The following is a 20,054-nucleotide window of genomic DNA, read 5'->3' as shown; positions in this document are numbered from 1 at the left end:
TAAAGGAATATATATATATATATATATATATATCATAATAAATAAATACAGAAAAAACACGATGAAAATTAAGAAAAACAATAAGTTTCATTTATTGCGTATAAGCTGCAAGTAAATAGAACTCATAAAATAAGTTCAAAATGAAGATAAATCAAAGGAAAATTTCAGACTAATGAAAAAAGGGGGGAAAAGAAAATTAATAATAAAAATAAAAATAACAAACACTGGAGGGAAAAAATCCAAAAAAGATAGAATTCTTTTAAAAAATTCGGAAAATTAAAGATATAATCTTTTCATCAGCCCATACGATTATATCCGTAAAAAAAATGCTTTCTAATATTGTATCAATATAGCCAAAGCAAAATATATCAATCTATTTGTGTGAGGAGCACTCAAAAAGTTTTTACAAAAATTATAATACGTGTTAGATTACATGCATACGTTTAAAGTATAAGTTATCATCAGGCCGACATCTGCAGGAGTCAAACTATGACGATTATCGACGGCAAGGAAGGCAGAAATAAAGACGATGATACTGCCGAGGAAACCAAGCCAAAAATTAAACCACCTATGAAAAGAAATCATCGAGTAAATTTGCAATCTATTATGAAATGAATCATTACGTGGAGAAAAGCATTGTACAAAACAATAAGGGTTGAAAAAAACAGTTTACAAAAATTTTCTTTCCTGAAAAATTTTATTTATTACTTTTATTTTTTCTTTTATTACTTTTATTTTTATTGCATTTGTTTCAACTTTACAAATAGTGGTTTCTTTTTTTTGTTGCTAAATGTGAAACTGTAATTACTATAATTCATACTAAAAATGTCCTTTGTTTTTTTTTTTTTTTTTTCAAAATGAACTAGCTTTTGAAATAATTGTTTTCAAGAAAAAGTATTGTTTATTGCATATTCCATTATAAAGCACATTATATGTTTATCAATGATCTTTAACAGTTGGTGTTTTTATTTTTTATTAATTTTTTATGATGTCTAGTTAAATGTTTTCGGTCTTATCCTCGCATTGTTTATTTCTCTTTTCTTTTCTATGCAGAGATCATATTCCTTCTTGTCTTCATACTTATAAGCAGTTTTTAGTTATTATTCCCGTTTCCAAATATAATAGATATAAAAAGATCATTTTAACACGTTGAACGCCGCGTTAGCCATCGGTGGCTGACGCTGGACTTTCCATTTAGGCCGCGTCAGCCACCGATTGTTGACACTGAAATTACATTTAGACCGCGTCAACCACCTGTGGCTGACAATGAAATTACATTTAGGCTGCGTCTGCCACCGCTTGCTGACACTGACCTTTCACATAGGCCTCGAAAAACAGCTGGCTGGCAGCGAATAACATGATATAGAACTATAAAATTTACACTCTTTTAAGGAATTGCAGAAAATTTATTCAAAATTTGCTTAATTATTGTGATTCTTGGTTTAATAAATTCAATTTAGTAGATTTTTATCCAACACTATTTCTACATAATTCGTAGGCTTATATAAATCACCACTTTCGACAGTTAAGTCATGATAAACCCTCTAAAAAATAGCAAAATCCGTCAAAAAATTGCAAATTTAGTTTGTAGTTATTTACCGTGGCTTTACCCTTTCGGGACGACTGTCACAAATACGTGCTAGCATAAAACCGTATCAACCAGGATAAAAAGATAAAACTGGTAATCAAAGAAATTCTTTAGCTGTTTATTTGTGGTCGGAGTTGTAATTGTTTGATTTATTTAATTCACCATTACTTTGCTCAAAATAAAACTATTTAGTTATACTTTGAATTAACAATGATTATATATATGATTAAACTAACAATAATTAAAGTAAAAACAAAGTAAGTCTGTCAAATTAGCAACGACTACATTTAAGTTACCGTTTTTTATTTAATTTCATCCTGATTTTGTACGAATGCTTTTCAGAATCAACCGTTCCCAAGGGGTTAATGGGCAAGCCATGCAAAATTAGAGTGGCGTGCAACGTGTTAAAAACTATAATTGAACACAATTTATAAATGATACTGCATTAACGCATATTTAATTTCATATTTTAAATTGTATACTAGTCTTAAATATACATATGCACAAAAAAAATATCACTTATCGGATTTAAAAATGAAATGTTTTAATTTAATTTCAATCAACCTATTACTTACCCAAACCCATATGTGGTAATTATGTTAGCATCAACCCTGCGAGGGGCTTTAATTAATTTATTGCGTCAGATTTTATACTCAACTTATTTAATTAGTTATTTTTTATTCTATATTCTTTTTTAATTGACTAAAAAAGTGGTAATGAGAAATAGGAATATTTACCATTAATTTACTTTTCACAAAAAATATTGGAGCGAGACATCAAGTCATCACGTTTTTTTAATTTTTTCAACTAGTTTATTTAATGGTTTCCAAGGAAACTGGGAATAACCAAAATTATCTGCATAGCTTTTGTAATCTTCTTTACATCGAGCAAGAAAAATATTGTTTAGTTTTTCTTATTCAGTTTGCCAAATTGTGTGTGAGAGCTTTCTTATTCGAGAGCTGGTTTGAACGCGTATTTCACCGGATGGTATGTACAGAGGTACAGGATGAAAACAATGTTATTTTGAAAGTCAAAATGATTCGTTTTATCAGGGATTTTGTTAGGTTAAAATTCAAACTCTTTCATTACCTATTACTTCCTATGGTTAAACAAAAGCAAACCATATGATTGTTTAATTTCTTCTCAAAACTTTCAACGAATTCTTTTTGAACTTTGTAAGCTCCAATTGAAGAGATTCCTTGAATGGATTCCAACAACTGACTGTAGATGGGTGATTTTGTTGTCGATTCCAATCTTCTGATTTGACGATAAGCATTCAAATGTAGTTTCTGAAAAAGAAAATCACATCATTATTTTAACACAATTATGCAATGTGTAATTTTGAATGAACCTTATATAATTTTAGTTGGAATGCATAATGGGTTCAAAAGCAAATATGCAAGGTTAGCCTTAATGATTTCTCTTGTTTCAAAAAAATATTTATGCGTATTTACATGTACAGAGAATGAGAAAATAAACGGACCACCCTGAATAACTTTTGATCTAATGATCTGATTTTCCGCTCTGGGACTCCATCTTAACGGTTTAAGTGGTTGACCTCAAATATGCTTATCAATTAGAGAAGACTTTATTTTAGGTAAAAAACTCAGAAACAAATTGTACTTTCTCTGATTAAATATACTTTTTTTTGACGAATTCAGATTCCAGACTCCCGAAATATATGGGGTAGTCGCTCTCTGGGAAATATGGTCCCAATAGTTTGGGCCGGAAGGCAGTCTAAACTTTGGTTCCTTTAATGTTAGTTTTATTTTTTGATTTTTTTCCCTATATCTTGAGAAATAATTAAGCCAATTGAAAACTTTCTACACTACATTGTACAATTCGGTTGTTAAAAGATAAGTTCATGAAAAAATAACTTTTTGTGTATATGTATATAGATTATTATTATTTTATTTAACTACAGTCGAAAAAACTTTTGAATTATAAGGTATTCAATTCTTTACATCATTTTAAAGAAGTTGATATTGGATCAAAAGTTATTCGGGGTGGTTATTTTTTCTTCATGAAACTGTACATTACATACAAAGACTTACCAAGATTCTGGCACATACCATAAATGTTTAACGTGTGACACCTATCACATAGGTAAACCTAGTCAATCCATACGATATTGATACATCATGCTAGATATTGATATAACAATATTGATAAAAACATGCTAGTCAACGTATGGACGGAACTGGTTTATCAGTTTTGAATTAGAAACTTCTTGTTATTTGAGATTGCATAAATTTGAGAAAGGCAAATTTTTTACACTCCCCAAAGTTTTCTTGTGAAGGTCAAAGTTTACGTACGCCCATTTCTAAGAACATTGCTACTCTGACGGATATTGATAAAAATATGCTAGTCAGTGCACGGAAAGGAATTAATCAGTCATTATATTAGAAACTTGAAACTTTGGACGTAGGGCTGCCAACCTTCTGTCCTTTTGGAAAAAGTTTTTCTAGTGATAGCTAAGTTTATATGCGTTGGCTCCGTATGGTATGTATTGCAATTACATGAAAAGTGCTACTACAAATAGAGTGGTAGTTCGCCAATGCTACAACTATACAGGAATCTTCTTATGTCAGCTACTTTTTGGGTCTTTTAAAAAAACACTATTCCAAGATTATAGATTAAAATTTATGGCCTTATGCTTATAAGATATAACTTGGGGATATGCAAGCTATGTATTTCCCAGATAAAACTAAGAATGAAATTATTGTGACACCGGTTTTTATGTTTTTAAATTAAATAACTGAAGAAATTACATGGCAAATGATGGTGCGGGATTGATATATTCCTCGTTTTGCAAATTTGATTTAAAGGTATTTCTTATACTGCATTAAAACGTTTCATAAGTTTATAAAAAACAGCAATTCCAGGTGAGGCTTTTAAAATGCTAGCTAAATTGCCAAACATTTTGAAGCATTAGCTTATAATTTCTTACCATTTCATAAAATACTTTACAAAAAGTGTAGTACTTGACAGCTCTAGCAACGAAACTGTAACTAAAAGGCTCCACGCGGTTTTTTGTACGTAGTCCGATCAGACCACTGTGAAGGTAAACCAGTTTGCTTTAAACTTTATTAAAAGAGATTAAAATTGACAATGTTATCTAGCATTTTTTTCCAGTTTTTTATTGAAAGTGATTGTAAAGAATGTTTTTAATATGAATAATTTGAAATGTTAAGTCGTAGAGGTAGTTACGATTGAATAATTAAAGAGATAATAAGTAAACTAAAATAATTTTATTTTCTACCACTTTTTACATTTTGATCGCCTTCAGCATCATTGTAAACTTCCAAATCATTACGTTTCAAAGAATTGACAAAATCTGTTTATTTCAACAGAATTTAGTCTACCACTTTAGATATCATCTGGTTAAACTTCTACGAAGTATGCATAAGATGCTAATTATCAATTAAGAATTAAGAGGCAAATTAAGATGATGGTTTTTTGGGAGACTTGAGCCTTTTATTTACTGATTAAAAACAGAACTATGATTAGATTTGATGTTATAAGATAAAACTTAAATCATTCTCAGGTTATAATTTAAGAAATTTCAAAAGAAACTTACCAGAAAAATATAATAAATGATGCAAAGTGGCAGAAGCGATGTCAGAAAAAGGGGGGCATTTCTTCCAATTATGTAAAATGATGCAAAAATGAAGAAGATGCAATTTATCACACCTTCAATATGACCGTATAGTTCAGTGTCTATAATATCTAAATCAGAACTAAATCTGCGGGGGGAAAATGTAATTTATAAATTAGTAAGTGGAAGAATCTTTTTCGAATTTGTCATGCAATTATAATTTATAAACATATTTTACAGACATATTCTTAGTTACAAATGTATTTTACTACACATTTTTACCTGCTTAGCTGAAAGAACTTCCAGGATATTTTCATCTGACAATAAAATAAGTTTAGAATATTCACTTTTTTTATAATGTAATTACAATGGAATTTGGATAAAAAAGTTTTTTTCTAAGTTGTGAAATACAGAAATTGAAAATCTGGATTTATTTTTATGTTAAAAAAAATGTTTTTAGGGAAAAACATTGAGAAGTTTATTCGATCTTAAACTATTCAATTATTCATAACTTGTAATTATATATCACCCTATCTTGAAGTTATTAATTACTATTATTACTACTTGATTTATATTAGTATTACAAATTAAGATTTTAAAACTAAAATTGGAATTATTTTAACATACAAAGTAATCCTGTACTATCACATTTTTATGTACCATTTCATGAAAAGCATATAGAAAACAATATGTAACTTAATTATTTTGTGATTAATAAACAACTACTAAGTTATATTTACCATTAATATAAACTTTATCAAAAACAGTTTCTAATCAAAATTTGTTATACAAATAAGTCAAACGGTATTGTTATTATGGTTAAACTTTACACAAAATTTCTAAACAATCAGTTAAGTGAAAAATATTTAAATAATTTTATAGTAACCAAAAGTTAAATAAGAATTTAAAAATAAAAATTGTAGATTAACTTGCAATGGTAACGGAGCAAAAATTTAAATTTTATTCTAATATACACTGGAATTAAATCTGTGTTAACAAAATAAGAAATTAGCTGATCTTTTAATTGAAAAAATTTAAAATTCTTATGTAACAATTTGTTTGTTGTTAGAAATAAAAATATAAAAGCTTATCAATCAAAATTTTCCCCAAAAAATTGAGAGAAAACAAGTGATAAATAGTTATAAAATTCCGCAATTTCATTAAAGACTCAGGAATAAAAACTTGAAATATTTTTGAAAAATGTTTAAAAAAAAAGCCCGATTTCTTACGAAAAACTATGTAAAACCCGGGGTTTTAATGAAAAATCAGGTGAACTGGTGACAAAGACAACTTTCTGAAGTTGTCAAGATTCCCAGTCTGTTACCAAAAATAAAGCATCTTAGGCATCAAAGTTGCTTGATTAGCACTCATACTCATTACTCATATGTGTTGGTTATCTTAGCATCAGCCCCGCTAGGGGCTCCAACTAATTCGCTTGATTAGCACGTTGAACGCCACGCTAGTTTTACATGACTTTCCCATCTGGTCACGGTAAATAACTACGAACTAAATTTTCAAATTTTATACGGATTTTGCTATTTTTTTAGAAGGTTTATCATGACATAACTGTTAGGCTTAGATGTAGTACAACGCACTCCACTTCTTCGTCTGTATTGATGCCCGTGGGCGACTAGAGTGCTGTGTTTGTAGCAATAAAAAGCAAGAGAAATAGCAGAAACACTGGTTGACGTAAGTTTATACTTGTTGTCGTGCTCATAGAAGGGATAAGTTAGGTATAAAACTAGGGGCGGATACTCTCGAGTCGGCGATCACATGACATAACTATGAAAAGTGGTGAATCATATCAGCCTACGAATTGTTTAAAAGTAGTGGTGGATAAAAATCTACTAAATTGAATTTATTAAACTAAGAATTACAATAATTAAGTAAATTTTGAATAAATTTTCTGCAATTCCATAAAAGAGTGTAAATTTTATAGTTCTATGTCATGTTATACGCTGTCAGCTAGCTCTTTTTCGCGGCCTATTTGAAAGGTCAGTGTCAGCAAGCGGTGGCAGACGTAGCCTGAATGTAATTTCAGTGTCAGCCACCTGTGGTTGACGCGGCCTAAATGTAATTTCAGTGTCAGTCACTGGTGGTTGACGCTGCCTAAATGTAATTTCAGTGTCAGCCACCGGTGGTTGACGCAGCCTAAATGGAAAGTCCAGTGTCAGCCACCGATGGCTGGGCGCTCAACGTGTTAACTTCGATTGGCTTGGTTTTTTTTTCTAAGAACGTTTGTTTTTACTTTCTCTTAAACGAATTACACAATTTTTGCTTTAATTTTGCTTTTCAATGCAAAGTATATATTTTTTTCAAATAGCATTGACTTTAAAACATTTAATTTTATCGAAACACTTTTTTAAAGATTTACCTTAAACAATATAAGCACGTGATTTTTCAGATAACTTTTAGGAATACTTATTTGTTTACGCTTCATAATCTATCACGTTCAGGTGGATATTAAGTTTATCTTGCATAACTTTTAAAAAGTATTTGATTATTAAGAAACGCACAATAAACAAATTCGTTAATTATAAGCTAGAAAATATCGCTGATGTTATTTTTAAAGTATTTGACAAAAAAGCCTGTCAGTTTAAGTTTTATCAATAGCTAGTTGATATGGATACAACGACAACCTATGAAAAATTTGATTCTTAAAACGTCCCTCTCGAATGATATAATTGAATTTTTCTATGAGGATCGATGGTTAAAACGTTGAGCTCCGCGTCAGCCATCGGTGGCTGACACTGGACATTCTGTTTAGGATGCGTCAACCACCGGTGGCTAATACTGAAATTACATTTAGGGTGCGTCAACCACCGGTGGCTGACACTGAAATTACATTTAGGCTGCGTCTGCCACCGCTTGTTGACACTGACCTTGCACATAGGCTGCGAAAAACAGCTGGCTGACAGCATATAACATTATATAGAACTATAAAATTTACACTCTTTTTATGGAATTGCAGAAAACTTATTCAAAATTTACTTAATTATCGTGCTTCTTAGTTTAATAAATTCAATTTAGTAGATTTTTATTCACCACTATTTTTAAACAATTCGTAGGCATATAAAATTCACCACTTTTAATTCACCACTTTTATTCGATATATCATGCTAAACCTTTCCTAAAACTGGCAAAATCTGTCTATATTTGCAAATTTAGTCTGCGTGGCAAATCAGAAAATTTAAATATGTTATAACGAACAATTCTGGAGTTGGATGAGTGTTTATGAGAGAGAGACTCATAAATTCTTTATTTTATTCTGATAGGTAGTGGTAAATAATTTAAGAAGTGGAAAACACTAGCAGGAAAAGATTTCGCGCTTCACGTGTAAGAGAGTATGGACATTACCTTCTACATCAGAAAACCTCCACACGGTTTTTTAAGTTCCATCAAAAAGTCCCCCCCCCCGAAAGAAATTTTCTCCCAATACTTGATCCAGAACTTCCCTTGTCTTCTGGATCAGGTTCAAAATTACAAGGCTACGGAATTGAACATTAGTAGTCGTAAACCCAAAGATTGGGTTAGCTTTTCAACGACGGTTATAAAATAAAATTGTAAAAGTAGTCTGCACAGACTATTTAAAAAGTGGTTCAGTGGTGCGCATGAAACCAAACTCTATTTTAAAAATTCGTTCGTTCGTTGTTGTAGAACTGGCCATCTGATGCCTAAATGGCCCTTTTCCCATTCATCTTGAAATATCCCATGACGGGAACTTACATAGGAAAGATCTATTTTAAAAGCAATTGAGAGTAAGTTAACATATGCACTTGAGAATTGAATCTTTGGTGGAAGATAAGTAAATAAGACAAACAAATAATATTCATAAATCAAAATTATTTTAGACGCGTATTTGCCATCACTTTCTTATTTTAACTAGATATTCTATTAAATGTCTCTTTCGTAAATTAATTTACTTTCAAAGTTGTCAAATCGGACTACCTATAAGACCCCGTGTGGAGGCTTTCAGTTATAGAAGGCGTTGGTGTAGAGTACTCACAGACGTTGTTTACTTATTACTAAGAGCGGGTATTCAGCTAGTATTATTATGTATTAGAACTTACCGGTTAGTTATTCTTCCCATTGGTGTGCTATCAAAAAAAGACATCGGAGACTTAAGAAGGCTATTCAACATTTTATTGTGGAATTGTCCAGCTGCTGTTATAATTCCAAACACTAATGCCACACTTCCGATGATTACAAATACAACTAAAAAGAAAAAGAACATATGCAATTTGAAGTTCATAAATTTGATGTTTTATATTTCAATTAGTCTTTTAAAAATAAGCATTTTCCCCCTAAATCCCCGAAGGTTTAGGCTGAATATATAACTGAGCAGTTACCGCAGTTTTAAAAAATACTTTTCTCCAGTAGTAGTGAAAATATTATATTAATATTTCAATGGATTCGATAACGAATTCAAATATATTTCGACTCGTCTTTTAAAAATAAGAACGGTTTTCCCTAATTCACTGTTAAGATGCTTCTGTTATAGTCATTCAGAGATGCCAACTTGCTCCAGACAGCAAATACATATTTTAAAGTGGTAGTTTATCAATTGTAATTCTTGGTTTAATAAATCCAATTTAGTATATTTTTATCCACCACTATTTCTTAATAATTCGTAGTTTTCACAACTTTACGGTACTTATGTCTTGCTATACCTTTTAAAAAGCAAGCAAAAATAGTCAAATATTTGCAAAATTTACTTTGAAGTTATTTACCGTTTTATTATTTAATTTGGCGTGTCCGGAGCAGTTGGCATCTCTGGTCATTACCCATGAAAAAAGTATGGAATTAAATTTCAATTTCAAGCACTTGTTATATTTTAGGCACGCGTACCTACCTTGTTGCTGGGTGCATATGCACCCTGGAACACCTAGAAAATAAATCAAAAAGTGGTAGTAATATTGATATAACTTTTTTATATTATTTTGCTTATTGCTACCAGAATGTTTTATTTTTTCTAAGTAAATATATAGAGATCTGAACATAATATCTTTAAAGTTTTCGATAGAAGTTATTTCGAAAATATTATCAGAAATGCCACTGGAGACTAAGAATATAAAAAATGGTAGACCTCAATTCACATATATTTATTTATAAGTTCTTTAACGAATTTATTCAATAGAATCTTCTACTATGACTTACTTTTCGAATTATTCATATTTAAAACTAAAACATTCGTTGCATTAAGTTTCAATAGTAAACTGAAGAAATTTCCTATTAAAACTTTCTAATTTTAAATTCTTTTATTAGAGTTCTTAATTTTATTAGTCAACTCTATTGTCACTTTTAGTAGTCCAAAGTAAACCAACCAACCAACTCTGTATTAAGAAATTTTTATATTTATTCATTTAATATAAATTTTTAATAATAAATTTATAGCAACACATTTTTTAATAAATTTTCATTATTTTGCTTTTAGCAAAATTGATGCCATTTATTATTTTTTTCTAGGTGATTACTAATCCTGTTTTGAGACGGGTGAACTTAGCTTTGTTCTGGTTACTTAATACCAGCCCTGGTGGGTTCTCACTTATTCATCGGATCTAATGTGACTTAGGATGCGTACCTGCCATGCAGTCTCGTATGTAAATTGCAATTAATTAGAAGAAAAAAAAACATAAAAACTATGTAATAATAAAGTGGTAGATTACAAGTGAGTATGTCTAATTTAAATTTTTTTTTTAAATTCTTATTTATCTAATCATGGTAGAATGGTAGAAATCACATGAATCTCGGTGCGCTGCCTCGAAGCGGCATTAACCGATTCATCTGTAGTAATAAATCGATGATGAGGAGTAGTGAGGAGGAATGGAGATGGGAGGAAGAGAGGGTGCTCAGCTCCAAAAATCGAGAGGGGGTTCGTGTGACATGCACAATCAGGAAATGTAGAGTGGCATGGGGTATAATTAGGGCTGCAGGTTTGTCGCGGCGCGAATTTCCGCGATGATTTCGCGAAATTGTCATCTTTTTTCCTAAAATCCGCGAATTTCTCAATATGTCTTGACTTACGCGAAAATTGCTTAAAATGTGATTTTTTTAAATTTATTATTTTTATTAAACAGATTTTTTTATTTTCCTGAACCTTAACTTGAACATGTAAAATTGATTAGATATTTAGGGGAGTGAATCAATAGCAAAATGACATGAAAATAGTTCAGAGATAAGAGATAATCACAATCTCGTCAACTAAGGTGGTCTTTCTACACCAAAGGAGGGTAATTACCTTCCTGAAGTCAGTAAGAGTACAAAAGAAATTGGAATCACAAAAGAAGGAAAATGTTATAAATCAAATCTTAGACAGAAAAATTGTTATACATGCTATTGCACTGGGCAATGAAATTTCTACTGCCTTTCTACATATCCAGATAATTTTTCCTAGACGACTTCTTGTGATTTCTTAAATATGGATCAGTTCTAGATGAAGGGGGGAGGACTAGTAGTTAGTAGGGACTTGTAACTAGTAGTTTGAATGTAGAATGTTTGAGTTTTCACAGCAATTACTTCTTACAAAGCAACGGTCAAGGAATTGCGCGTTGGTAAAGGAAAATTGATCGAGCTTTGGAAATCAAAGACCGAAAGCTCCTAAATTGGCAAAAGTGGCAATTCGAAGTTTGTCGGTACCTAAAATCAGCGTTGACGCAGAAAGATCGTTTTCTAAGTGTAAAAATGTATTAAGTGATGAAAGACGAAAGATAAATGAGAATAATCTGATAATGTACAATACTTTGTACCAAAATTCTGTTCATTTAAATAAAAATATTAATATTGATTGAAATTCAAAGAAATACTTTTGTTGTGTATTTTTAAGCTTTTTTTATTATTTGCGCAATTTCTGTCTTTTGTATCATTTATATAATAAATTTTTTTATGTTTAGAATTTGTNTTAACATAGATTACCCACCTTGCCCTAAACCCAAAAGGCTGTATACTTCCAGTCGATACGCAGTGGATTCGATACCATGAGTTCCAATCAATGCAGTCTCAGTTGTCCATTTCGCTAACCAAATGTTGCCATAAGTCTAAAAAACAAATACATATTTTCAGAAAAGCAAATAATAAAAAAATAATCAGTAAAAGGAAATAAATAAAAATTGCTTCACAATTCATAAGGTGTAAAAAGTTGAAATTTTCGGAAAAAGCTAATATTTTTTAGGAAACTAATATAAAAATAAAGTTTAGCTTGACAGGTGAGTACTGTTAAAACTCAAAACATATAAAACATATAAGCAAAAAAAGTAGGTTTATTGATAAACCAAAAAAGGCTAAAATGTTGAAGAGTATTGGAAAGCTGATAAATCTACTGGAATAGTCACAAAGAACTCTAGTGTTATGGCAGGTAAAGAAATCCCTCATTCCGTATCTGTTGAGCAAAGAGTTGTGAGTTTGATCCTGGCGGTCAACTAAATCAACCGGCATGCATACGCAGCAAGGGGTATGTTAAATACAGTCGGACCCCGATTTAACGAATTCATCGGGACCGGAAATTTTATTCGTTAAATCGGGGTAATTCGTAAAATCGGGGTTCAAAAAAAATTTTTTTGCACATATGTATTATTAAAAATTACTAGTTATAAACGACTATCTAAGATAAGAAAGGAATCTCCTGTTTAACTCATAGTCCAAGTGACAAACCCCCGGAAAATGACCTTGCAAGTGTAATGTCTTATTGACTCTGCCCACCTACCCACGACGAATTTTGTTTTTCACTGTTGCGAGTTTTTCTTTTGTTTGAGACGAATATGCACTTTTTCTATTTTATTCCTCCCAGGAAAGATTTTTTTCCCTTTAGAATCTGCCAAATACAAAAAAATGCAATATTTTTCTGATCAAAATTAATGAAAATTTTTTTTCCGGATGCTGAAATAATTCGTTAATTCGGGTTTAATTATTCGTTAATTAGGGGTTTTTGACTCTGTTTTGCTGGGGTTGAAAAAAAATTCGTTAAATAGCGAAATTCGTTAAATAGGGGTTCGTTAAATTGGGGTCCGACTGTATGTGGTGACTGAAAGTCCTTTAGTTAGTTTGTGGATTAAAAGTTAAGAAAGAGGGGAACCAGCTCAAGTTCGACCTACGTCGCCAGACCGAGATCGAAATTCATGATTTTCTTGCTATGCCTGTCTTAAGGAAGAGCCTTAAGAACGGGACTAGGTGGTGTATGAATAATCACTAGCTCGAAGAAGTTACAGGTCGTATATTTAAATCTCGATTCCTCAAGAACTATTAAGCCGATTTTATATTTTGCCAAGTAAAATTACATACCTTAAAATCATGTTAAAAATTTTATACCTTACAATTAAGAGTATTTTCGATAAGAATTAAATAAAATAACAAAAAAATAATAAATATATATTAAAATTTATTTTTTGCGTAGAATTGTCTTTGGATGAACGAACTTTTTTAAATGTGGGAAATTTTTTTTTTAATTCACGTAAGAAGTTCTCAAGATATGGCGAAATACGCAAAACGGAAAATTAACACTAAGGGGTCCAAACTTTGAACCGCTTTTTTGACCAAACTACGGGGAGTATATTTCCTAGATTGCGTCTATCCCCTATATTTATGGGGTCAGAAATCCAACTCCGTCAGAAAAAAAAATATATGTTAATTCAAAGAAAGTACGCTCTTATGTCTGATTTCGTAACTTAAAATGTCATCTCCACAACAATTAGCATATTTGAGGTCATCTCTTCGAACCCTTAATTTGAGTCTTAGAAAGTGAATATCTGATTATTAGATCAAAAGTTATTAGGATCTTTATTTATTTTTTTGCGCACTGTACTTTTTCTTACAATGTCATTTAAAAGTTACCTTAAGTTATTAAGTTAAAAGTTATTCTTAACAGAACGAGGAAATTTTAACATTAAAAGTCAATATTTTCTGCTATCTCAACGGCACCAAATTCTGGACATTAACCCCTTGAGGACGGGTTATTCATAAAAGCATTCGTACAAAATCAGACTTACTCTGCCTTACTGTTAATTTAATCATAAATATTTTACAAAGTCGTTGAACAGTCGACCCAATTTTATGGGTTTACAACTACTAATGTTCAACTCCGTAGCCTTGTAATTTTGAATCCAATCCAGAAGACAAGGGAACTCCTGGATCGAGTATTGGGAGAGATTTGCCTTCGTGGAGGACTTTTTAAAGGAGCTAACCCGCATTTGCGTTACATGGAGAGAAAGACCACATGAACCTCTCACGGTTAGCCTGACGTCAAGGGGACTTTAACCCATGATCCGTCAACCACTGAGTATAGTTCACGTCAGCACTGTAGTCGGAGCAACCCGGTTTGCCGCATTGAAAGGCGAACACTCTATCCTCTGAGCCATCACAGTTCAATCATCGATATAATCAATGCTAGTTCGAAGTATAACTAAATACACTGGTGTGCAAAACTTAAGCAACAAGTGTGTTTTTTGTCATAACTCTATAAGAAATCATCCGATTGACATGAAATTTGGATATGATGTACATTATTTCGTACTTAAATGATGGTAAAAGAATAATGGCGAAGAAATGAATATAAAGCTTAAAGTAGGGTATGGAACAAAAAGAAAGGCTTTATTTGACATATAGTGGCGTTACACATGATTGCCTGAAGAAGCGTAAGTACAACTGGCAGATGTTCACTAGTATGGGATATGCCCTCCCCTTACTGTAATTGTTGCTTGGCATCGTCTCTCCATGCTAAGCACCAGATTATCCAGGAGTTCTTGTGGTAAACGTCTCCATTCTTCCTTTAACGCATCTTTCAGCTGATGGGTGTTACCTGGAGGATACTGTCGTGTCTCAAGACGTCTCCCTAATGCATCCCACACATGCTCTATGGGATTTAGATCTGGAGAGTAAGCTGGCCAATCCATTCTTGTGATATCTTCACTTTCCAGTAGCTCTTGAACATTAGCAGTACGGTCTGGCCGAGCATTGTCATCCATAAAAATGAAGTCTAGTCAAATGGTCCTTCGGAACAGACGCACATGGGGTAGGATTACCTCATCGCAGTAGCGGTCTCCAGTTACAGAACCTCAGTCGATGATCTGAAGCTCAGTCCTCCCATTTAACATAATGCCACCCCAGACGTCAACTCCAGGACCACCGTAACGATCTCTTTCCGCGATGTTATTGGGATGAAATCGAGCTCCAACCTCTCTCCAGATCAACTGACGTTGAGAATCGCTTGTAGCACTAAAACGACTCTCATCTGTGAAGAGGACGCGACTCCATTGATGAGGTGTCCAGGTTTCGTGTTCTCTGCACCACTCTAAACGGTGCCGCCGATGGCTAACTTTTAAAGGTATGCAGCGTTCAGGACGTCTAGCAAATAAGCCACCTTTGTGGAGGCGTCTGGCCACTGTAAATCTTGATACTTGTCGTCCTGTGGCTGTGCACAGTTGCTGAGATATGGCGCTCGCTGACTGAAAACGGTTTCTTTTCGCCTGGAGGACAATGTAACGGTCATCTCTTGGTGTTGTTTTCCTTGGACGGCCACCACCAACCTTCCGAACAGCTGTACCAGTAGTTTTAAAGGCATTCCAAGCACGAGAAACAACACTTTTGTTGATCCCGAACTCTTCGGCGGCACTGGTCACACTACACCCCTCGTCAAGCTTCCCAATCATTCTTCCTCGAGAGTCGTCTAAATGATTTCCTGAAAACGTGTTTCACAAAACAAATCATTTGCACTTGCAGCGAATGTCTTTAATTACGGTGCTCTTCATCCTTTTATCACAGCTTTGACCTGCGCGCGCCGACCCACAAGGTTTACGTACGCTTACATCAGTTACGACATTTTATTTCTAAAATTTGCATACAAATAATCTTTCTACTGAATTACGTGCATATTATACTGCAATTTCATGGCTATCTTATACTTTGTTGGGGAGCTGTGGCCGAAAAACCACTTGTTGCTTAAGTTTTGCACACCAGTGTAATTTTATTTTGAGCTAAGTAATGGTGAATTAAATAAATCAAACAATTATAACTCCGCCCACAAATAAATTGCTAAAGAATTACTTTGATTACCAGTTTTATCTTTTTACCCCGATTGATACAGATTTATGCTGTCACGTATTAGTGACCGTCGGTGCGAAAGGGTTAAGCTATTATTTTTATGTACTATTAAAACAAAAGTATAATGACGCAAGCGGTTTTACATTTTCTTACCTACCAACTCTTCCGGATTTTCCCGAAGATTTTATTTTCATATTTAAAGTGGTAGCAATACTCAGGTTATTCCAATTAACTTTTTGAATTATAATGATAATTATAAATGAGTTTGACCTACATATAAATAACTACAATAAATATGTCAAATCATAATAATATTTGCTCAAGCGAATTTGAACGGGATCAAAATATAAATATATTTTTGAGTCAAATTGTTTTTCGTTTATTGTTTTACAACCACTCTGAAAGTCCATTCTCGGAAAGAGTGAAAGTTGGCAGGTATGCATTTTGCATTTGATTATCAAAAGACGAAAGATATTTACTTGTATTGTCCCGAATTTATAAATTGACATGATACATAAAGTGGTTTTATGGAAAAAGTGGTATAATATATTATCGAAAATAATTGGTTTTCGACTGTTAAGGCATTCAAAAAGTCTTTGATAGATCAAAAAGTACTTGTTCCTTAGAATTCTAGATCTAATCAGAAATAACTAAATCATGGTGGTATCTGAGAATCTCTTAATTCACTCAGATAAATGAAAATACTGAAAAAAGTTTCCAACCACAATGAATGTCTTTGAAAAAAGGAACTGTCCTAAATATATGACGCAGGGATTTAACCGGTTAACTGACATTCCATAATTTTGAATACAAATTTTTTTATAAAGAGGTAATTATGTAATTGAATAATAAAAGCAATAATTTTCATCTTTAATCGCTAAGAGATATCAATTCAGAGTTATAAGATTCTGCATACTTCTTAAAGTTGCTAGTTTACAACTTTTCTAGACTACTACCAAAAGATTTAAGACATTTCGGCTTTTTTTTGGCCCACACTTATGTAATTGTATTGTCATAAAATTATGAGAAAAATATTTCTAACAGAAACTAATGCTATTACTTACTAAATAAAAAGTATACACTTAATTATGTAGAGTTAATAAATGAAATCTTGCCTCAGATATAACGTATGCTAAATATCCCAGCACTGTACACAACCATAAAGGGCAACTCATGCTCTTTATATAAGTCCAATACACGAGACGATGAACCTGAAAACAAAAATTTAAAAACTAACATTAAAATTATTTTAATAAAATACATTTGCATACATTTCTCATAAAATGATGCATGGGTCACACTAAACGATTTCATTTACTCATTTTTTTTTATGAATTCACTTAGTTTAAAATAAAAAAAAAACATTGTAATATTCAACGTACATGGGGAATAAAAATACTTCTTATTAACACGTTGAATGTCACACACGGCTGAAAGCCCATATACAGCAAGACAGAAAAGAGTAAAAACTGGTAGCAAATAAATTTCATTTTTTAAATTTTTTTTTGGGAGTTATAGAAATCCATGTCTACCAATTGCTTTTAACGGATACAATTTTTATATGAAATTTCCTCTTCGCCGAGTAAAAATTAAGTACAGTGAATTGTTGAGAATAGATTAACTCCTCCCGAATATTATCAAATAATGAAATAGTTTCTCTACCAGTATTTTCGTTTTTCCGTCTCACTTTCAGGCCTGATGCCACGCTAATTTTACATGGCTTGCCATCTGGTCAAACGGTAAATAACTACAAAATAAATTAGCAAATATTAGACACATTTTTTAGTTTAAGAGGTTTGGAACACATTAAAAAACATTGGTAAATTATATAAACCTACGAATTGTTTAGAAATAGTGGTGGATAAAAATCTACTAAATTGAATTTATTAAACCAAGAATCCCAATGAATAAACTACCATTTGAAAATATTTATTCGCTGTCCGGAGCAAGTTGACATCTTTGTGTTTATAAATAAAACTATTTTAGTGTGTTCTATATTGCATTCATTTCCTCAAACCATTTTAGTAACCATAATAATATTAAAAAAATTAAAAATTTACTCGAATTGTGTGTTTTTAAATACCTTGGCTTCGGCAGTCACCGATGACCCCCATGGCACTAAATGTGTTAAAGTAATATCGCGTAGCCCTTTGAACAAAAGGTCCTATTAACAGTTTAAATAAATAAATAAATAAAATACTAAGATGTTAATAGGACTACACCTAGTGAACTGAGCTGAATAAAAATATCAGGGTTCGTGAAGCCACTTGATCCATGCAGTGGGAATGCAAATTGAGTAAATGTACTATTTTTTATGGCAGAAAAAATTAAATTATGACTATTGAATTATATACAATGCAGAGATACCAACTTGCTCCATTTTGTAAAAAACTATTTTCTAGTGTTAGCGAATTTTAAACAATTTTCAGTTTAGTGTTTTTCATTTGAAGTAATTTTTTCACCACTACATATCAAAAATTCAAAGTATCAAAAGAAATACATGGTCATACATTCATAATACATTCATTGAGTCATACTTGCCAACTTTTAATCCTTTCGAGGATGATTTTCGCCAGTGGTAGTAAAACGGAATTTTACACAAAAACAAACGCTGTAATTTTTGCACCACTACATATCAAAAATTCAAAGTATCAAAAGAAATACATGGTAACATTCATTGAATCATACATGCAACTTTTAATCCCTTCGAGGATGATTTTCCCCAGTGGTAGTAAAACGGAATTTTACATAAAAACAAACGCTGTATTTGGATTAAGCTTATGCGGATTACCGCAATAGTATTGCATATTAATATATATGCTTAATTTTTTTAAAAAAAGTGGTGGTCAAAAAGATTATAAATTTAGTTTATAAATACAAGGAATATATAGAATGTATACATTTTACTACCACTTTAAATACAGAAATAAAATTTTACGCCAAATGCGTAAAAGTTGGCAGGTATGATTGAATGATTATTTGCTTTATAAAATTGATTTAAAGTTAATTTCTGCATCACTACGTAAAATTTTTCAAAAGTTCATGTGGAACGCCAGCTTGAACGTGGTGAGGCTTTTAAAATGTTGGCATAATTACTGAAAATTCTGCAAGCTTTTGTTTTTTATTATCTACCACTGCATAAAACATTTTTCAAAACGCATATAGCATTGGTGCTAAATATATTTAACACGACCTAGTAGGAACTTATTGACTTTTATTTTTCTCTATTTATAAAATAAATTTTATAAATGCTACAAACTTCAAAAGGAATTATGTATTTTATAACTTTAATACGCTTTTTTAAACTAACAAATGGTTGCCAATTTTATTCAAACGCATTAACAAATGAAAACTTAAATTAAAAGTGGTGGTAAGTATACTTCCCACGGCCTTCGAAAGGGTTAACTTAAATATACTAAACTTGACCTACTTCAGCTAATTTTCGGGATTCGTAGAAAGATATCCATGATTATCAATATTTTTTTAACAATTATAACACGTATATGGGACTATTTTTTAAAAGTAAATAGAGATAAACAGATTGTGATTAAAAACCTTCCATTGCTGATCACACGATATCGCGAGTTTTTCCAACTGTTTGTGTCAATAATCAAATGGTAGCAAGATGCATATTATCATCCATCTATCTTTACAGAAAATATGACGTGTTCTCGAGACAATAACACATTGTTTACCAAAATAAACTTTTTGCGAAATTGAGCTTGTTAAAACAGTCCTCATTTAGCTATTCAGAAGACCTGTTACAAATTAAATGGATTCACTACAAGATTTTTCGCTTGTCCATCTCAATTTCAGGGCAGATCAAAAAAGAGATAGGTA

General features: G+C 31.8%; 1 protein-coding gene across 1 annotated transcript in view; it reads right to left on the bottom strand.

Moving 5' to 3' along the window:
• LOC107457427 (multidrug resistance-associated protein 1-like) overlaps window positions 1-20,054 on the bottom strand; it is a 74,156-nt gene that overhangs the window by 13,779 nt on the left and 40,323 nt on the right. Inside the window, exons 19-24 of the mRNA XM_043052285.2 lie at window positions 17,330-17,425; window positions 12,103-12,220; window positions 9,257-9,401; window positions 5,169-5,334; window positions 2,678-2,877; window positions 442-568 (exon numbers count right to left, since the gene is read on the bottom strand). Of these exons, the coding sequence (XP_042908219.1) occupies window positions 442-568; window positions 2,678-2,877; window positions 5,169-5,334; window positions 9,257-9,401; window positions 12,103-12,220; window positions 17,330-17,425 (852 nt within the window). The remainder of the gene's footprint in view (window positions 1-441; window positions 569-2,677; window positions 2,878-5,168; window positions 5,335-9,256; window positions 9,402-12,102; window positions 12,221-17,329; window positions 17,426-20,054) is intronic.

This window comes from Parasteatoda tepidariorum, chromosome 9 (assembly GCF_043381705.1).
Source record: "Parasteatoda tepidariorum isolate YZ-2023 chromosome 9, CAS_Ptep_4.0, whole genome shotgun sequence".
Taxonomy (NCBI): Eukaryota; Metazoa; Arthropoda; class Arachnida; order Araneae; family Theridiidae; genus Parasteatoda; species Parasteatoda tepidariorum.
Note: the sequence above shows the minus strand (reverse complement) of the source record. Positions and strands in the feature narration are given on the sequence as shown.